Raw genomic sequence first — 15,347 nt, 5'->3', positions numbered from 1 at the left:
AACTTTTAGTATGTTATTAAGGACACATTAATACTACAAAAACATCTGAGAAACCTTTTGTTAGATAGGTTATAGGACAAAGCAGGGAGCTAACTAGTCAGTTAGATGCAGATATTTCTATCAGATGGTGTTGGGGTTTTTTACACTTGCAAGAATGCAGTTCGAAAAAAAAGGAAAAAAAGCAGTATCATTCCCAACAGCATTTGCATAATAGAAATTGATTTCACTAGCTTCTTGACATTTTTCTCACCAGCACTTAAACACGATGACAAACACAGGTCCGGCTGAATGTTCTTAACACAGGTGTGAAGAGTACAAGCAAAACAGATTGCCTCTTATTCATCGCAAACACAGAAGAGAGAGATTGACACAGGCATGGGTGGCTGATTTCCCCAAAAGATGTTAAGGGAAGACATTGCTGCCCTTTTGAATATGATTACTAGCTGTTGACTAACTTCCCTGTGGATCAGCCACTCACATCTCTCTCCCTGGGAACGATTTCTCGTTCTCCCGTTCCTTCCTTTTCTCTAGTTTTAGTTACACTCTCTATCATCACCTGTCTTTTGTTCCTGCCTCTCTCTCTCTCTCTCTCTCTCTCTCTCTCTCTCTCTCTCTCTCTCTCTCTCTCTCTGCTCTTCTTCTGTCTCTTCAATTACTTCTCTCTCTCTCTTTCTCCATAGTGTCAGATAGATTATTCCGCCAGTGAGCACACTGCAGCCCTGTTTTATTTATAGCACAAGGCTCTCCTAGGTCTGCATAATACATACAGTCTACATCTACACACACACACACACACACACACACAGTATTTCCCTACATGCACACAGAATACATCCAAGAGGGAGACACATACTGCTTCTGACTGTCTGTTTCTTAGAATAACTGACATATATACATAAAAACACACATACAAACATATACAACACATATGCAGCCTTTGACCGACAGGGTCCAAGTTCAAAACACATCCATCCCCTGAAACACAACTTGGCAAGATCCAGTCGGCATGAACACAGGCGGTTATTCTACATTACTGTACCACATTAGACTACTGTACTGCACATGCTACTACTCATAGAGATCACAGCAATTCACTTGGTGTGTATTATGTTATGTTATGTTATGTTATGTTATGTTATGTTATGTTATGTTATGTTATGTTATGTTATGTTACCAATGATAAGAAGACGGCTAAGACTGTGAAAAATTAGACCCATGTTGTCTTTAAAATCTATGTTGATTAAAAAGAAAAAATAAGATTGGTTTGAAAATATATTTTGTACGTATCCAGGCGAGTTTAAAAAACGATTGTTCGGTTTTTGCAGTTGCTAAACCTGCATAAAAAAGACACACAATGTGATAAGTATCCCTGATTGATTTATCCTGCGCTATTTTCACATGTTTCAGTTAGGAAATATGCATGTATTTGTCTCAAAATTGGCCCCTTTCTTTGCAAAAATCAATCCAGTTCACATAGATTTGTGTTAGATCTAATGGACAAATAAATGTGTCAATGCATGGAATGAGACTGCTAAAGTTACAGGTTAATGATTTGCTACAAGTGTGTTTGCTTCAAGCAATATGGGTAGCAATGCAGACTGTGCAGCTAGGCTTTGAAAAATTGCTAGACGCACTTTTACTTGACAAGCACCAGCTGGAACAATGCCTAATTAGTCAAACCTCAAAAAGCCCCTAAGAGAAACCTAAGGGCACTCTACACTATGAAGTCTAGACTAAGTCAGTATCCTGTGCACACTGTAATGCTTAATATGTGCAGCATAAGGAGGAACAACACTGTCAAGCCATCCTGCAGGACTGACATAATAATCCTTACGGGACTGCAAGATGACTGCTATTAACCTAAAAGTTTCATTGCATCTTCCTGTTACACAATGAAGGTTGAAATTGCCTTTAAACAACTATTGTTGCTTTTTTAATCATGGACAGTAGGTATAATTATACTAGTGTCTCACCACCTTACTCTCAGTGTCTGTCTGTGTTTCTCTGTCACTCTCATTTTCTGTCTTACTCTGTCACAAACTCTCACACACACTGATGCACAGATACAAATTTACATGGACACACACACACACACACACACACACACACACACACACACATACACACACATCCCTGGAGGCAGTTGTGTTGGCCTAGTTGTGCGTCTCTGTTTAACTCAGCACTCTCCTCTCCTTCTGCCTGCATCTCTGTCATCACAGCGCAGAGAAGGAGGAGGTAAGTGAACGAAGAAGGAACGAAGGGCAAAATGAACACAGCGGTTAGGAGGAAAGCAAGACAGATAGAGGGGGGAAGGGTAGGAGAGATGGGAGACAGAGAAAGTGAGGTGTGTAAACAATAAAGAAAACTGAGGAATGTTTGAGCGGTAGAAATAGCTGGATGGAAAGAGGGAAAGAGTAAAGCGCAATCCAACTTTGGGGAGGCAAAAAGCAGAGAGGGTGTGAACAACACAGCAAACTGAGAGAGTATGTCAGTATGTGGTATTGATTCTTCTTTGTAGCAAGTTGTTACACCTTTATACTGAGGCCTTGTTCAAGGTCACTGCATTGTCACCACAAGGAAATGACAACATTTTCAAGGTAGTTCTCCATCTGTAACTCTGATGAGAATTCTTCACAGATAAACAATGCAAGCTAGATATAAATTAGGGCATGGAAACAGATTGTTTGGAGCTGCTGTTTATGTTTTTGGTAGCCTGGTTAAAAACTTCAACTAATGAGTTAAGTAGTAATCTACTCTCATATTATTTCCTTTAAAATATATAATATTTTACTTATTTATTTTGTTTAATTTCTTTTTCCACGGCCAATATGCACAAAATGCATATGAACAATACATTTAAAAAATATATATTTATATAATTAAAAAATATATAAATATATTATTCAGATCAAACCTAACTACACGGTCGCCATAAAAGTTGGAATAAAATATTTTTTACCTCTTTCCATGAAATGATTGTGACAATGTGATTTATTCTTGACGGATAAAGTGTATATCTTCTCAAAACTTTATTAATCAATCTCTTCCAAACATATCACAATGAAAATAAAACCACAATAACAGAGGATTGAGTCTGAAAACTAAATCATTCCAACTTAATGGGCGACTGTATATTCATTGCTGTCCTTCAGCTTTGTGATTTGCCATTGAGAATTGCCTTCTGCCACCTGACTCCTAGTCACTCTGTCTGCATATTTGCTTATTTTATCAATTCGTGCATGATTGAGGATGATATCTTACTGCACAAGTATATGTAAATGTTGTTATGCCTTATAATTGCAAGGCCTGAGCAGCACACACTGTGATGTTCACATTCTACATACTAAGATTATCTAAATGTACAGATATAGGTTGCTATCGCCATAGGCAACGGGGAGCTGAAGGTAGATGAAACAGCGAGAGGGAGGGGAAGCGAGAAAAACAGCTGAAAGGGCCAGAGGTGGAAATAGAGGCAGGAAGAGAGGGGGAGTAAGGAGAGAGGGGAAGACAGGAGGGAGACACCAGGAGAAGGAGATGCACTGGACTTGAGGAACGAGAGGGAAAGATGGAGTTAAGGATAAAGCGGGAGGTGGAACGGACAGCTAATGGATTGTCTTTTGTGAGCAGACTCCAGCATGTCAACACACTCTCATTTGCATGAACAAGCACTGAGCAGCAAAGAGTCAATGAGTCAGCCTCTCTCATCCCTTTTCTCTCTCTCTCTCTCTCTCTCTCTCTCTCTCTCTCTCTCTCTCTCTCTCACACACACACACACACACACACAAACACGCACAACACTGCAATGCTCTTATCTTGTCAGGCCCTGGCTATATTGTGTCGTACTCTTACATCCCACTCTCACAGTCAAACAAATGCACACACTCACACACAGAATGTAGCCTAGATAAACACTAAATTACAGAAACAGAGCACATGTATCTGCATGGGATGTGCTTGTACCTTGCTGTTTCAGATGAAATAGTCAGCAGGAGCTTTAAAATGCTACTGTCATATTATGAAAAAACAAAATACACCATGCTTCAGAAACAAATAACGTAAATATTTCTTCAAGTACAAAAAAATATTCTTCAAGTACAAACTGAAATCTTTCAAGTCCAATTTTTTTGGACTACAACTACAGAACTGTCACGTGACTTTTGGCAGTAATACTCCGCCTTGCAGATCCCCACACTATTGCACTGATATCCACACATAAATGCAATCTGATCCACACACAAATGCACTGACATCCAACACAAATGTCCTGTAACTCCACACTCCAGAACATCAGGTGGTGCTGTTGAGTCAATTTAAGGCCGCCAGGAAGACCCCTGCTGCAGCTGAGGCGGCCGAAACACGCCCACCTAGCTTGAAGCTAACGTGTGTGAGTAAAACATGTTTTGCATGTTTGTGGAGTTTTGGCAGTAGTTGAACTCCATACCCTTCACTTGTACATAGCCACACAACACTATTTCGCTCATGCTCGTGCACAGGCCAGGGGGGAGTCCACGGACGTATAAAGAGAAAGGCTCGTAAATCTGGCACATGCTGAAGGAGCACTAATGGGAGGGGTGTATTTGTTTGGGACGTTAAGTTCAAATGACAACAATCTTTCTCTAGAATCACTGACTCCACCTTTAACTATCCAACATATCACAGAGAGTTATGTCCACTAGCGTGGTGGCCATTTTAGGACATGATGCATTGGGGACACTGATCTGCATCAAGGAAAATGCACCAGTGTTGTTGCTTCAGTTGTCTCCTGAAGAAGGCATAACTCAAGGGGACTTTTGTGACAAAGTAGAAAGCCTTTTCTTCTATTTCATGCTCACATTTTAAACCAACTGTAAATCTGAGAGAGTTGATTAAAAACTTACAATCGTCTTTATCTTTGTTTCAACAATCAGACATCTTTGTCATGTTTCCTATTTCTGGTGTTTCTTTTCTCCTTGTCGCTATGCCTCTTTTTCCTCCTCCTTTGTATTTTCATTCCCCCTGTTTTTGCAAATTTATCAAGAGCAGACAAAGACATAGAGGGCAGTGATTTTCAAAGCACTCTCCACTGAACCAACAAAGCTTCACAGCAGTGATTTATCTAGAAACAGATCAAAGGTGGTGCTAATGTCAAGTTCGCCTTTGTACTCAGACACGCAGGTGCACACATAGACACACAATAAACCTCATTAAACAACCCCTAAAATGCAAAACAAAACAATAAACTATGTTAAATAACAAGTATGACACTGCAAACTTGAACATCCTGATTTCACAAATATTCCTTGTCCTCAATCTCTTTAACTAGCCTACATTGGGTGCAAATGGCATAGAAAAGAGCAGGGTATGTGTCTGAATATTCAAAACATGCCATTTTGTCAACAATTGCAAAATAAATGGTTAAGGCTGCCGTTTTTAAGGCTTCATCTCCACACAAACTGTTCACTTAGAATTTCAGGACCATAAAAAAGAAAAACAATGACTCATCCTAACCAGATTTTTGACTTTATGACCCAAAAAGTCTGGGAGCTTTTGGATGTTTACAGCCATGGCATCACTACTGTGGAGGCAGGTGTTGTGATTCATGGATTTCTCTGTCTTATTCATCCTGTTATTTTTAACAAAAAAAACAATACCAGCATCCAAGTACATCTACAGCCACAGCTTGGCCAAAACAAATGGCATCAACAATTAATTTTCTCTGTTATACATCAAGATGGATATAATCCACATGCCTCAAAACAGCATAACCCTGTGTTAAGTTGTCAATGCAGGACTAAAAACACTAGAAGGGTTGGTGCTGTCTGTATCCGCAGAGATCCTGGACTCTGTATTTTCTCTTTTCATTTTTCTGTGTTCAGGATGTTTCTGTCACCCTTTGGGCACAAAGCTACAAAATAACAGACATTGAGCAGAAAACATGCATAGTGAGCAGTGGTGGAATGTAACGAAGTACTTTTACTCAAGTACTGTATTTAAGTACAATTTTGAGCTACTTGCACTTTACTTGAGTATTTCTATGTTATGCATCTTTATACTTCTACTTCACTACATTTTGAGGCAAATATTGTACTTTATACTCCCAATCCTATTTAAATTTTCTCAAGCCAGGGCTCATTTTAACTACTTAATATACTGTTTTGAGGTTTAATTTAGAAAAAGTAACTAAAGCTGTCAGCTAAATGTAGCGGAGTAAAAAGTACAATATTTGCCTCAAAAAGTAGTGGAGTAGAAGTAGAAAGTTAAATAAAATGGAAATACTGAAGTAAAGTACAAGTATCTCAAAAATGTACTTAAGTACACTACTTGAGTAAATGTACTTAGTTACATTCCACCACTGCATGTAACAACATGTGAATGTGTGTGTCAAAACCTGGGGCCGGATTCACAAAGCATTCTTAAGAAAAAAATGCTTCTTAAGTCACACTTTTTTTCTTAATTTTGCCCTTAAGACAAAATTTAAGAAGACTTGGCATTCATGAAGAAATTCTTATCTTTTCTTAAGTTTTTTCCTAAGATAGAACTTGAAAACAAATGAGATTCTTGAAAAAAAAGTTCTTAGATTTCTGCTCATATTTCTTCACAACTTTAAGAGAAGCCTTCAGCAGTCTTAAAACAGCTACAGTCTTGGTTTGTATTTACTTGAACACATTTTTATGACATTTATTTAATTTCTTTAATATTTAGTTTAGCCCTAGAAAATGTGTTAACAAGTATTGTTCATTGAAGTTGACAGGGTAGTTTTTTTGTGAATGTATTACATAAAGCTTATTCTGGCAGTTTTCTGGTTATTCTGTTCTAGTTATTCCTAGATTACACCACACTGTACTCTTAGTAAATTACATAGGCAGTCATTGTATTTTATACTAATTAATTAATGATCTAGTGATCTTAAGTTAAAAATCTAAGAACGTCCTAAGTGAGAAAACTAAGACGTTCCTAAGACATACAACAATTCTTAAGAAAAAAATGGTGAATAGCATTTAAGAACATTCTTAGGAACATCTTATTTTTTTTCTTAAGAATTTTCTTAAGTTTTATCTTAAGAATACTTTTGTGAATCTGGCCCCTGCTCCACGTCTCTTTGCAAGACTAGGAAAGGAGGATTCATATTGAGGATGTAGGAAACTGGTGTTGTAAGGGGAAACACGATGAACAAGATGAAGAGAGCTTTTGACAGTACAACCTGTGTACACTCCCCTGTGTGCTGACCACAGTGCTCACACTAAGCGGAGGGACAGAGAGAGATGCGATTTGACCTTTTCAGTAGCTCTTTGGATGTCTCTTGCACAGCCCATGTCCCCGAGCGAAGAGAGGAAAGAAGTCACACAGAAAATCCACTATAGGCCGCTCAACACACACACAACCAGCGCAGCACAGGGGACTGCTCTTTTGTGGCCTCTTTACCTTGGCCTGTCGCCTTCTCTCGCTGCCCTTTCTAGTGAAAATGTCAAGCCATCCTTCTCTTTCTCTCTCGCTTTGTGCTGCTTCTCTGACCAGGTGACACAAGATTCATACGGCAAAAATAAAGAAAAAAAATGTCCGCCCACCCTGCTCCACAAACACATACTGCAGCACAAATCTTTGAAGTGTCTAGTTGATGGTGTTTGGGGCTTGGAGCAGTGTGTAACTTAAACTGGAGCTGTAGGGAATAAAAGGGAACAGAAAAGGCAGCTGCACTGACTCACGAGAGCCAGCATGAATGTGCTGTTGAAGTACCTTTAACCAGTGGTCACTGGATAGAAGCGAGGACAAGGACAGAAGATAAGACCACCACACAGAACCAGGACACTTCAGATAACCCTGAACTCAAATACAGTCCTCACATTCAACTTCCTTTCTGTACATTTCCAATCACACTCATCTGGCATCTAAAACGGTGAAAGTCAGTGGATGTGGAATGTACATTTACTCAAGTACTAGTACAATTTGGAGGCATTTGTTTCTTATTTCCACCTATGTAACTTTAAACTTCTACTTCTCCACTACATTTAGCTGACAGCTTTATTTACTTTTCAGGTCAAGATTTAACATGAAAAAATATTATTATGTTTGCATCAGCACCACCTTTGCTGTTGTGCTTTGAAAATCACATTTTACAGTTGGTTTAAAATGTGATCACGAAAATTAATGAATTATTAATTAAACATAGTAAAAAATATCCCCATCTGGATAACAGTAAAATGCTGCATACATAAATGCATCAAAAATAATAATCGAATAATATATTTGGAATAAATAAAACAATCTGAGTGGGTCCATTCTGCATAACGAGTTCTTTACTTTTGAAACTTTAAGTACATTTTGATGCTGATACTTTTGTACTTGTGAGTTTTGAATGCAGGACTTTTACTTGATATTTTATAAACAAACTGAGGAATCAATATTGGAAATAACTGTTAATTGCAGCCCTACTGTCACAAACACAAACTACATTCATGGAAAAATTATAAAACCACCATTTTTTTCTATTTCTTGTTCATTTTAATACCTGGTACAACTAAAGGTACATTTGTTTGGACACTGAAAACAATAATAATAATAATAATAATAATAATAACCAAAATCATTATCAAGAAAACCATGGAAAATGGATGGATAGAGTTTAAATTAAACTCTAATGAGCTATTTTTGTTGTTATCATTATATTTGTCTAAACAAATGTATCTTTAGTTGTACTAGGCATTAAACTGAACAAGAAATTAAAGAAAAACAAGGGTGGTCTAAAAAAATGATGACTGTATCTCTATAAACCCATCCCCCAATTAATTTACTGTCTGAATAAACTCCTCTTTGAGAGGAGAAAAAACAGCAGTAGAGAGGGAGAGATAATGACAGTGAATGTATGAGATACTGACAGAGAATACATGACATCTACAGAGGAGATGTGTTGTAGTGGCCCTTGAGGCCTGACTGTGAAGAGGGGAATCCTGCAGCTACTCCTGAGGGCTGGGCATCCTAGTGTCTGTTCATGTGCATCTGCATTGATGTATGGAGGATTTGTGAAGTTGTGTTTGGCTGCCATTTGTTCAGATTCATGCACTCAACCATGGGATTGGTGTATCTGGCCAAAGTAAGACCAAAATCACCCAATTAGTTGTTCTGTATACACAAAGCTGAAACACTATCCCAGCCTTCATAGTGCAGCACAAACAGCTACCATAAGAGGAGCCCCTATGAGGTGTTAAAGTTGTGACATACTATCCTCATACAACTGTTTGATTAAAAAAAATGATAAGACTACCCCTTGTTTTCTTCACTTTATTGTTCATTTTAATGCCTGGTACAACTAAATGATAAGAACAAAAATAGCTCATAAGAGTTTAATTTAAGAGCTGATATCTAGACATTTTCCATGGTTTTCTTGATAATGATTTTGTTTATTATCAAGAAAGCTTTGGAAAATAGCTCAATATCAGCTCCTAATTTAAACTCTTATGAGCTATTTTTGTGTTATTATTATATTTATCCAAACAAATGTACCTTTAGTTGTACCAGACATTAAAATGAACAAGAAATTGAAGAAAAAGAGTGGTCTAATGATTTTTTCCATGACTGTATATCTTGCAAAATATGACCGTTCTATTTAACACTGGAAAACGGTTGCATGGTTGCTGTTTTAAACATGTCACCAATCCAGTTTGAAACCTGTGTTTAACTGCGTGAAGCTGAAATATGTGTTAACGTTTAGGCACTAAAATATATACAATTTATAGTGCATTACTTCTTGTAGGTATAAGTATGACCAGTGAATGATAAAAGCCTGTCCAACTCCTATTAGTAATTATACTAACAATTAAAATTAAAATATAATAATAGTAGGAGAGCTGCAGCAAATAGTTGACTGATTCTGTTTCATTTAAATTTTTCAAGAAAAAAAAAAAAATTTTGTTGCCAGATTTTCAAATGTGAGAATTTGACATCTTTCTGAATGTAATATGTTTGAGTTTTAGACTATGAGTTATATGAAACAAAATATTTTAACCCATAAGAACCCAGACCCAGTTAACCTTAAAGGAAAATTATGGGGGATGTACCACAGACCAAGTGGACCACATAAAACATATTTCTGATGTTTTTAAAAAAATACTACCCCTAAATGTCAAAGATCTGTGATGTTACATTGGGCGTTTATGGTATTTATGTTTATGATATTTCTTTTTTTTTAAATGAATAAACTAGACGCCTTTTCTGCTTACAGAAACACAATTTTGCCTTTTTCTTTGCATCTCCATAACAAAATTGTGACATTATAAGTACTGTTTAACAACAAATTATTTTTCAGATTTGTTTATAAAACATCATCTTTGGTTGTATTAAATTGTAATTTATCACAGATTTTTTTTACTCTTTTTAGCACAAATAATCCTAAAAAAAAAGAAGAGTCAGCAGCTGTTTAAAAGTAAGCACTAGTTGCAGCCCTAAATAGTAGTCAAGAAGGGCAGTGGTCCTTACACCTACAGCACACAATTGAATATAATATAATAAATATATCAATAGTGGATGTATTTCACTCTGTGATCCTGATCATAACACACAGCACTGTCGGAGCACAAACTGAAATGAAGCAGGTAAACACCCCAATCATCTATCATCCTGCAGCAAGCTAAAACAAATTACTTGCCATAATCTGCACTAATTGTATCAGTGTTGTTTAGAAGCGTATTTTAACTGGTTTGTATCCCGTGTGAGTATGCTAGCTGTCTGTGGGTTTATTTACGTGCCAGGGCAAAGACGAGTGCAAACAGCGCTATGACAGAAAACAGGACAGGACAGGACTTTTAACTGCACCATCTGCCTTTGGCTGCAGATCTGTGGTGCTGTTTATTTACATACATAAAATAATATTATTTTCCAATTCAGAGAAGCCTTCTCTCCATTTTGTAAGCAATGTTTAAACCATTATGAATTGGCACAGATGTTTAAAATGCAAAGTAACTTACTGAAAGGATAATGATTTTCCTCTACTGCCTACGTGCTTAGAAAAAGCCTCACACAGTCCGTGTGCATAACAACTGTGTTCAAGTCACTCTCAAAGAAATCCTTATCTCATTCAGTTCAGTCACTGAATCAGCCCCCAGCTACACAAGATACCACTAGGAATCACAGCGCAGGAAGAGAAGAAACAGTGATGTAAAAGCACATTTCCAAATGCCTCAACCAGTAAATACAACTGGGAGGAATTGTGTTTAACTGAAGGGTGAGAGCTGCCTCAGAATCAGTGGCCTTATACATTTTGATCCATTTTGTAGCCCCAAAATTACAATTATCTACCCAAAATGGTCACAATGTGCCATTATCTACCATCCAACCCAACATACTCAAAAACAAGCTCACAGAGATGGGAGTGGATCTTTCCTTCATCTCCTGGATCACAGATTACCTGACAGGAAGACCACAGTATGTCAGGTTGGGGAACTGTGTTTCTGGGACATTAATGAGCAGCACAAGGGCTCCACAGGGGATCTATCTATCTATCTATCTATCTATCTATCTATCTATCTATCTATCTATCTATCTATCTATCTATCTATCTATCTATCTATCTATCTATCTATCCATCCATCCATCCATCCATCCATCCATCCATCCATCCATCCATCCATCCATCCATCCATCCATCTATCTATCAGAAACTAGATTATAGTTTAGTAGTGGTTCAAATGGTTCATATGTGCTGTCATGTACATACCAACAAAAAAAGCTTAAAAGAAAGAGTTCAACCATGCCTGAGACAAAGCAAGAGTAAACATCTGATCCGCTTTTCTGAGGTGTTTTCTTGTCTTTGCCATGCATCCTGTTGTTGGCTCTGATTGGTTGTTTTTGCTCAGGCGCCTTGGATTCTTAAGGAGCACTACCAGGAGCCAGAGGAATCAGATTATCTGTCTCATGTACTACTGTCATTAGGATATAGTGATAGTTTCAGCATATATGAGAAAAAGTTATTCTTAGTAAAATATCTACTGATCCTCAATCAGACACACACACACACACACACACACACACACACACAGTGGCTGGTCTGGCCTATCTTCTCTGTCAGTTCTATTTAACGTCAGGGAGTTTGGTTTCAACACTGACAGCCTGCGGAGACTATCCAATCAATAAAGAACTGGATATAGCATACAAGTCAGATTGATTAATTGTTTCCGTCAAATTGGAACCAATTCAAAGCTCATTCCTGCCATGAAAAAAACATCACAGGCTTGCAGCTGCAGTGCTACATAGTGGAAGGGCATTCAATGAAGTACCATCAACAGCTTTTCTTTACTTTGTTTTAAGATTGTTCAACCAAACTTTAATGTTCTACAACAAAACTGCTGCACTTTCTACAAGACCATAGAGCAAATAATTGATGTATTCAACTATACCAAACTCAGACACTACACAGTGGAAGCCTGTGTGTTAGCATTCAATAGAAACATACAGTCATAAACTCATTAGAGTTTAATTTAAGAGCTGATATCTAGACATTTTCCATGGTTTCTTGATAATAACCAAAATCATAATCAAGAAAACCATGGAAAATGTCTAGATATCACCTCCTTAATTAAACTCTTATGAGCTACTTTTGTTGTTATCATTATATTTGTCCAAACAAATGTATCTTTAGTTGTACCAGGCATTAAAATGAACAAGAAATTGAAGAAAACAATGGTCTAATATTTTTTTTCCATGACTGTATGTAACAAACTGGAAATAGAATCAAGTTGTGGCCTTCTTGCACTCTCCCTGTTTCAAATGAAACACTAGCATCTCTTATTTGATAACATAACAGCACAGAGATGGTGATTTTTGTACATATTTTCCAGTACAGAAAGTTCTGTACTTGACCTTGAACCCATAAATGAGCATTATAACAGCATTTGGTGATATACAGTTCTTGTTAATTACAATGAACACAATCAGTGTACTTTACCCTTCTCAGCAGGGTAAACACTAAACCATCTGCCATCAAGGAGCTACTCTCCAGTGTTCAATAATGTAGTGACAGAGCCATTTTTCAAATAAACTAGCCTGGCAATGTTCGTTCGAATAAGGGGAATATGTCACCTACTGCAACAAATTAAGTCTTTAATGTGTTTAAATAATTTCTGGCGCTCCATGATGCAGAGGCTTAACTCATGTCTGTCTGTGGCTTTACAGATGACATTTGTTTGTTGCTGATTTTAATTTCTTCAGTGGATTTCTTGATGAATAAAAAAGATAAAACACCTGCCACCAATAATTCTCTATAATACCTGGTGCACTGCAAATTATTTGGTTCTTACCAAGATAAAAAAAACCTTAGATTTAGAAGTGTTAGATAATTTATCTTGTTTTAGGAGTGAATTTCTTATTTTAAGTGTTCAATATGCTTATTCCTAGATTTAACAATGTTATTTCAGTCATATATTGTCCAGGCAGCAAGATAATTTCCCTCAGATTTAGTGTTTTTTTATCTTGTTTTCAGACACCCCTTTTTTGCAGTGTGAAAAGTAGGATTTGGGTACAGCTTCATCAGTTGTTAACGATAACTTTACCTTCTCCTTGGTGCCAGACTGTGTGGTATCGGGCCTGGTGCGGATGGTAAATGGCGATGCAAGCCTCAGCAGGATGCCCTGGAACGAAGGATCCATCTTGGGTGAGACAATCTCAAAACATTCCCTGAATGAGAGGCTCCGGTGAGGCTCAATGCGAGCCTGTCTCCTCAATCCTTCTCCAAGCTGCAGTAGCTCCATGTGAGGCCCCAGGACAAGGTGAAATGGAAAGGCACGGCAAAATGTGGCCAGGCCAATGCGCAGATCACTGGGGTTGGTGGAGAGTGAGAGGGGGGGCCGTTTGGTGCTCACAGAAGCGGCGTTTGAAAGGGAGGAGAGGGAAGGAGGGCTTGTCTCCTGGATTTGGAAGGACAAGCAAACTGTGGGAACAGAGGTCGGGAAAGGAGAGGGAGGGGACGGGGACGAGGAGGGTGAGGCGGTGGGGGACGCGGTTGGGGTGGGGGTTGTGGATTCGCCGTCTGTGTGTTCTGTGTCTTCAATGGGCAATAAGGGAGTTAGAGGTGGCACCTCTTCCACCTCAACTTCTGAATGAAAGATCCGCCTGGCAACAGCTCTGATCAATCCTGGCATGACCAATCCAACAACAGGAGCAGGGTTAAAACAATGCAGAAGCAACACCTTCCCTCTTCCATCTCTTTTTCCAACTTTGTCCAATTTTCTTCTCCCTTTCTCCTCTTCGTAGGGATCCTTGCACTGGAAGGACGGGCTCTCAGACGAAGCACGGCGCCCCGTGGAGGTGCGAATATGTTCCAAAATGGCGTCAAAGCCATTGAAGAAGTCCTGGAGGTTGCCGCCTACGGCCCGAAGCACTCGCTCATTTTCTTCGAAGCAGAGGCCAAAGAACTCCTCTCCAAAATGCTCTCTGAGCTCACAGAATGGGACTCCTGCGACAGAGAAGGTGCAAAACACTGATGTCAGCAATGCAGAATAGCACTCTTCTAAGGACACACACAACTTATACACAATACACATAACCTGCCCACGTGCACAGAATCAAATACCTTCACTGGGGAAAACAGCCTACATATGGATATTAGCAATATGATTGCAAAGCAGACGTGCATCTTGGTTCACTGTCTTCAGTTTTATTTCTAATGCAGAAATCTGCACTTGAACACTTTCCTCCCTAAGTGTTTATACCAATTTCATCTTACAGGTGCCTTTTATATGAAACTTAGCATTATCTCTGTTCCATGATATGTTTTGACTGAGATTTTAATTCAGCAAAAATAATTTTAAGCACATCAACCACAAAATAACTGTTTTCAAAATAATCAGACATCAAAGCCTTGCCAAAATAATGAATATTGATAAGATAAAATAATCATGTCACATGCTTACTGACTGAATAATAAGAAAGAAAACAGGATTAGAGGATTATGGTGAAGTAAAACCTGACACAAATCCTAAAAATGTGCAGGAAAATAGAAAACATTTGGAAAGCATCAGCAATGACTTAAAGGGACACAACTTAGACAGACAGACCTGCAAAAAGAAAACTGCAAACAATGCAATGCAAGAAGTTTGCTAATTCTTAAAAATAAATAAATGTTCAAACGTTTTTTTTGTTAATAGACTTGTGCCATTAAGAGCACATAATGTCAATATCATACAGTGTTTCTTCTTGTATATTATTTCCTTGTATTTATATTTTATATTCTATTGTCTCTTGCACTCTAATTTTGCACATTCATATTAGTTTTTAACTTTATTCTATTCTATTGTATTGTATTGGTGTTGTGCTGCTTGCAATTTCCTGAGGGATTAATAAAGTTCCTGTCTCTCCATCCATCCATCCATCCATCCATCCAT

At 38.0% G+C, this 15,347-nt stretch overlaps 1 protein-coding gene across 1 annotated transcript in view; it reads right to left on the bottom strand.

The window, feature by feature from the left end:
• Positions 1-15,347, bottom strand: part of gucy1a2 (guanylate cyclase 1, soluble, alpha 2) — a 56,377-nt gene that overhangs the window by 24,011 nt on the left and 17,019 nt on the right. The window contains exon 4 of the mRNA XM_059330738.1: positions 13,518-14,419. Coding sequence (XP_059186721.1) covers positions 13,518-14,419 — 902 coding nt within the window. The remainder of the gene's footprint in view (positions 1-13,517; positions 14,420-15,347) is intronic.

Source organism: Centropristis striata, chromosome 4, assembly GCF_030273125.1.
Source record: "Centropristis striata isolate RG_2023a ecotype Rhode Island chromosome 4, C.striata_1.0, whole genome shotgun sequence".
Taxonomy (NCBI): Eukaryota; Metazoa; Chordata; class Actinopteri; order Perciformes; family Serranidae; genus Centropristis; species Centropristis striata.
This window is presented reverse-complemented; position numbering and strand designations above follow the sequence as displayed.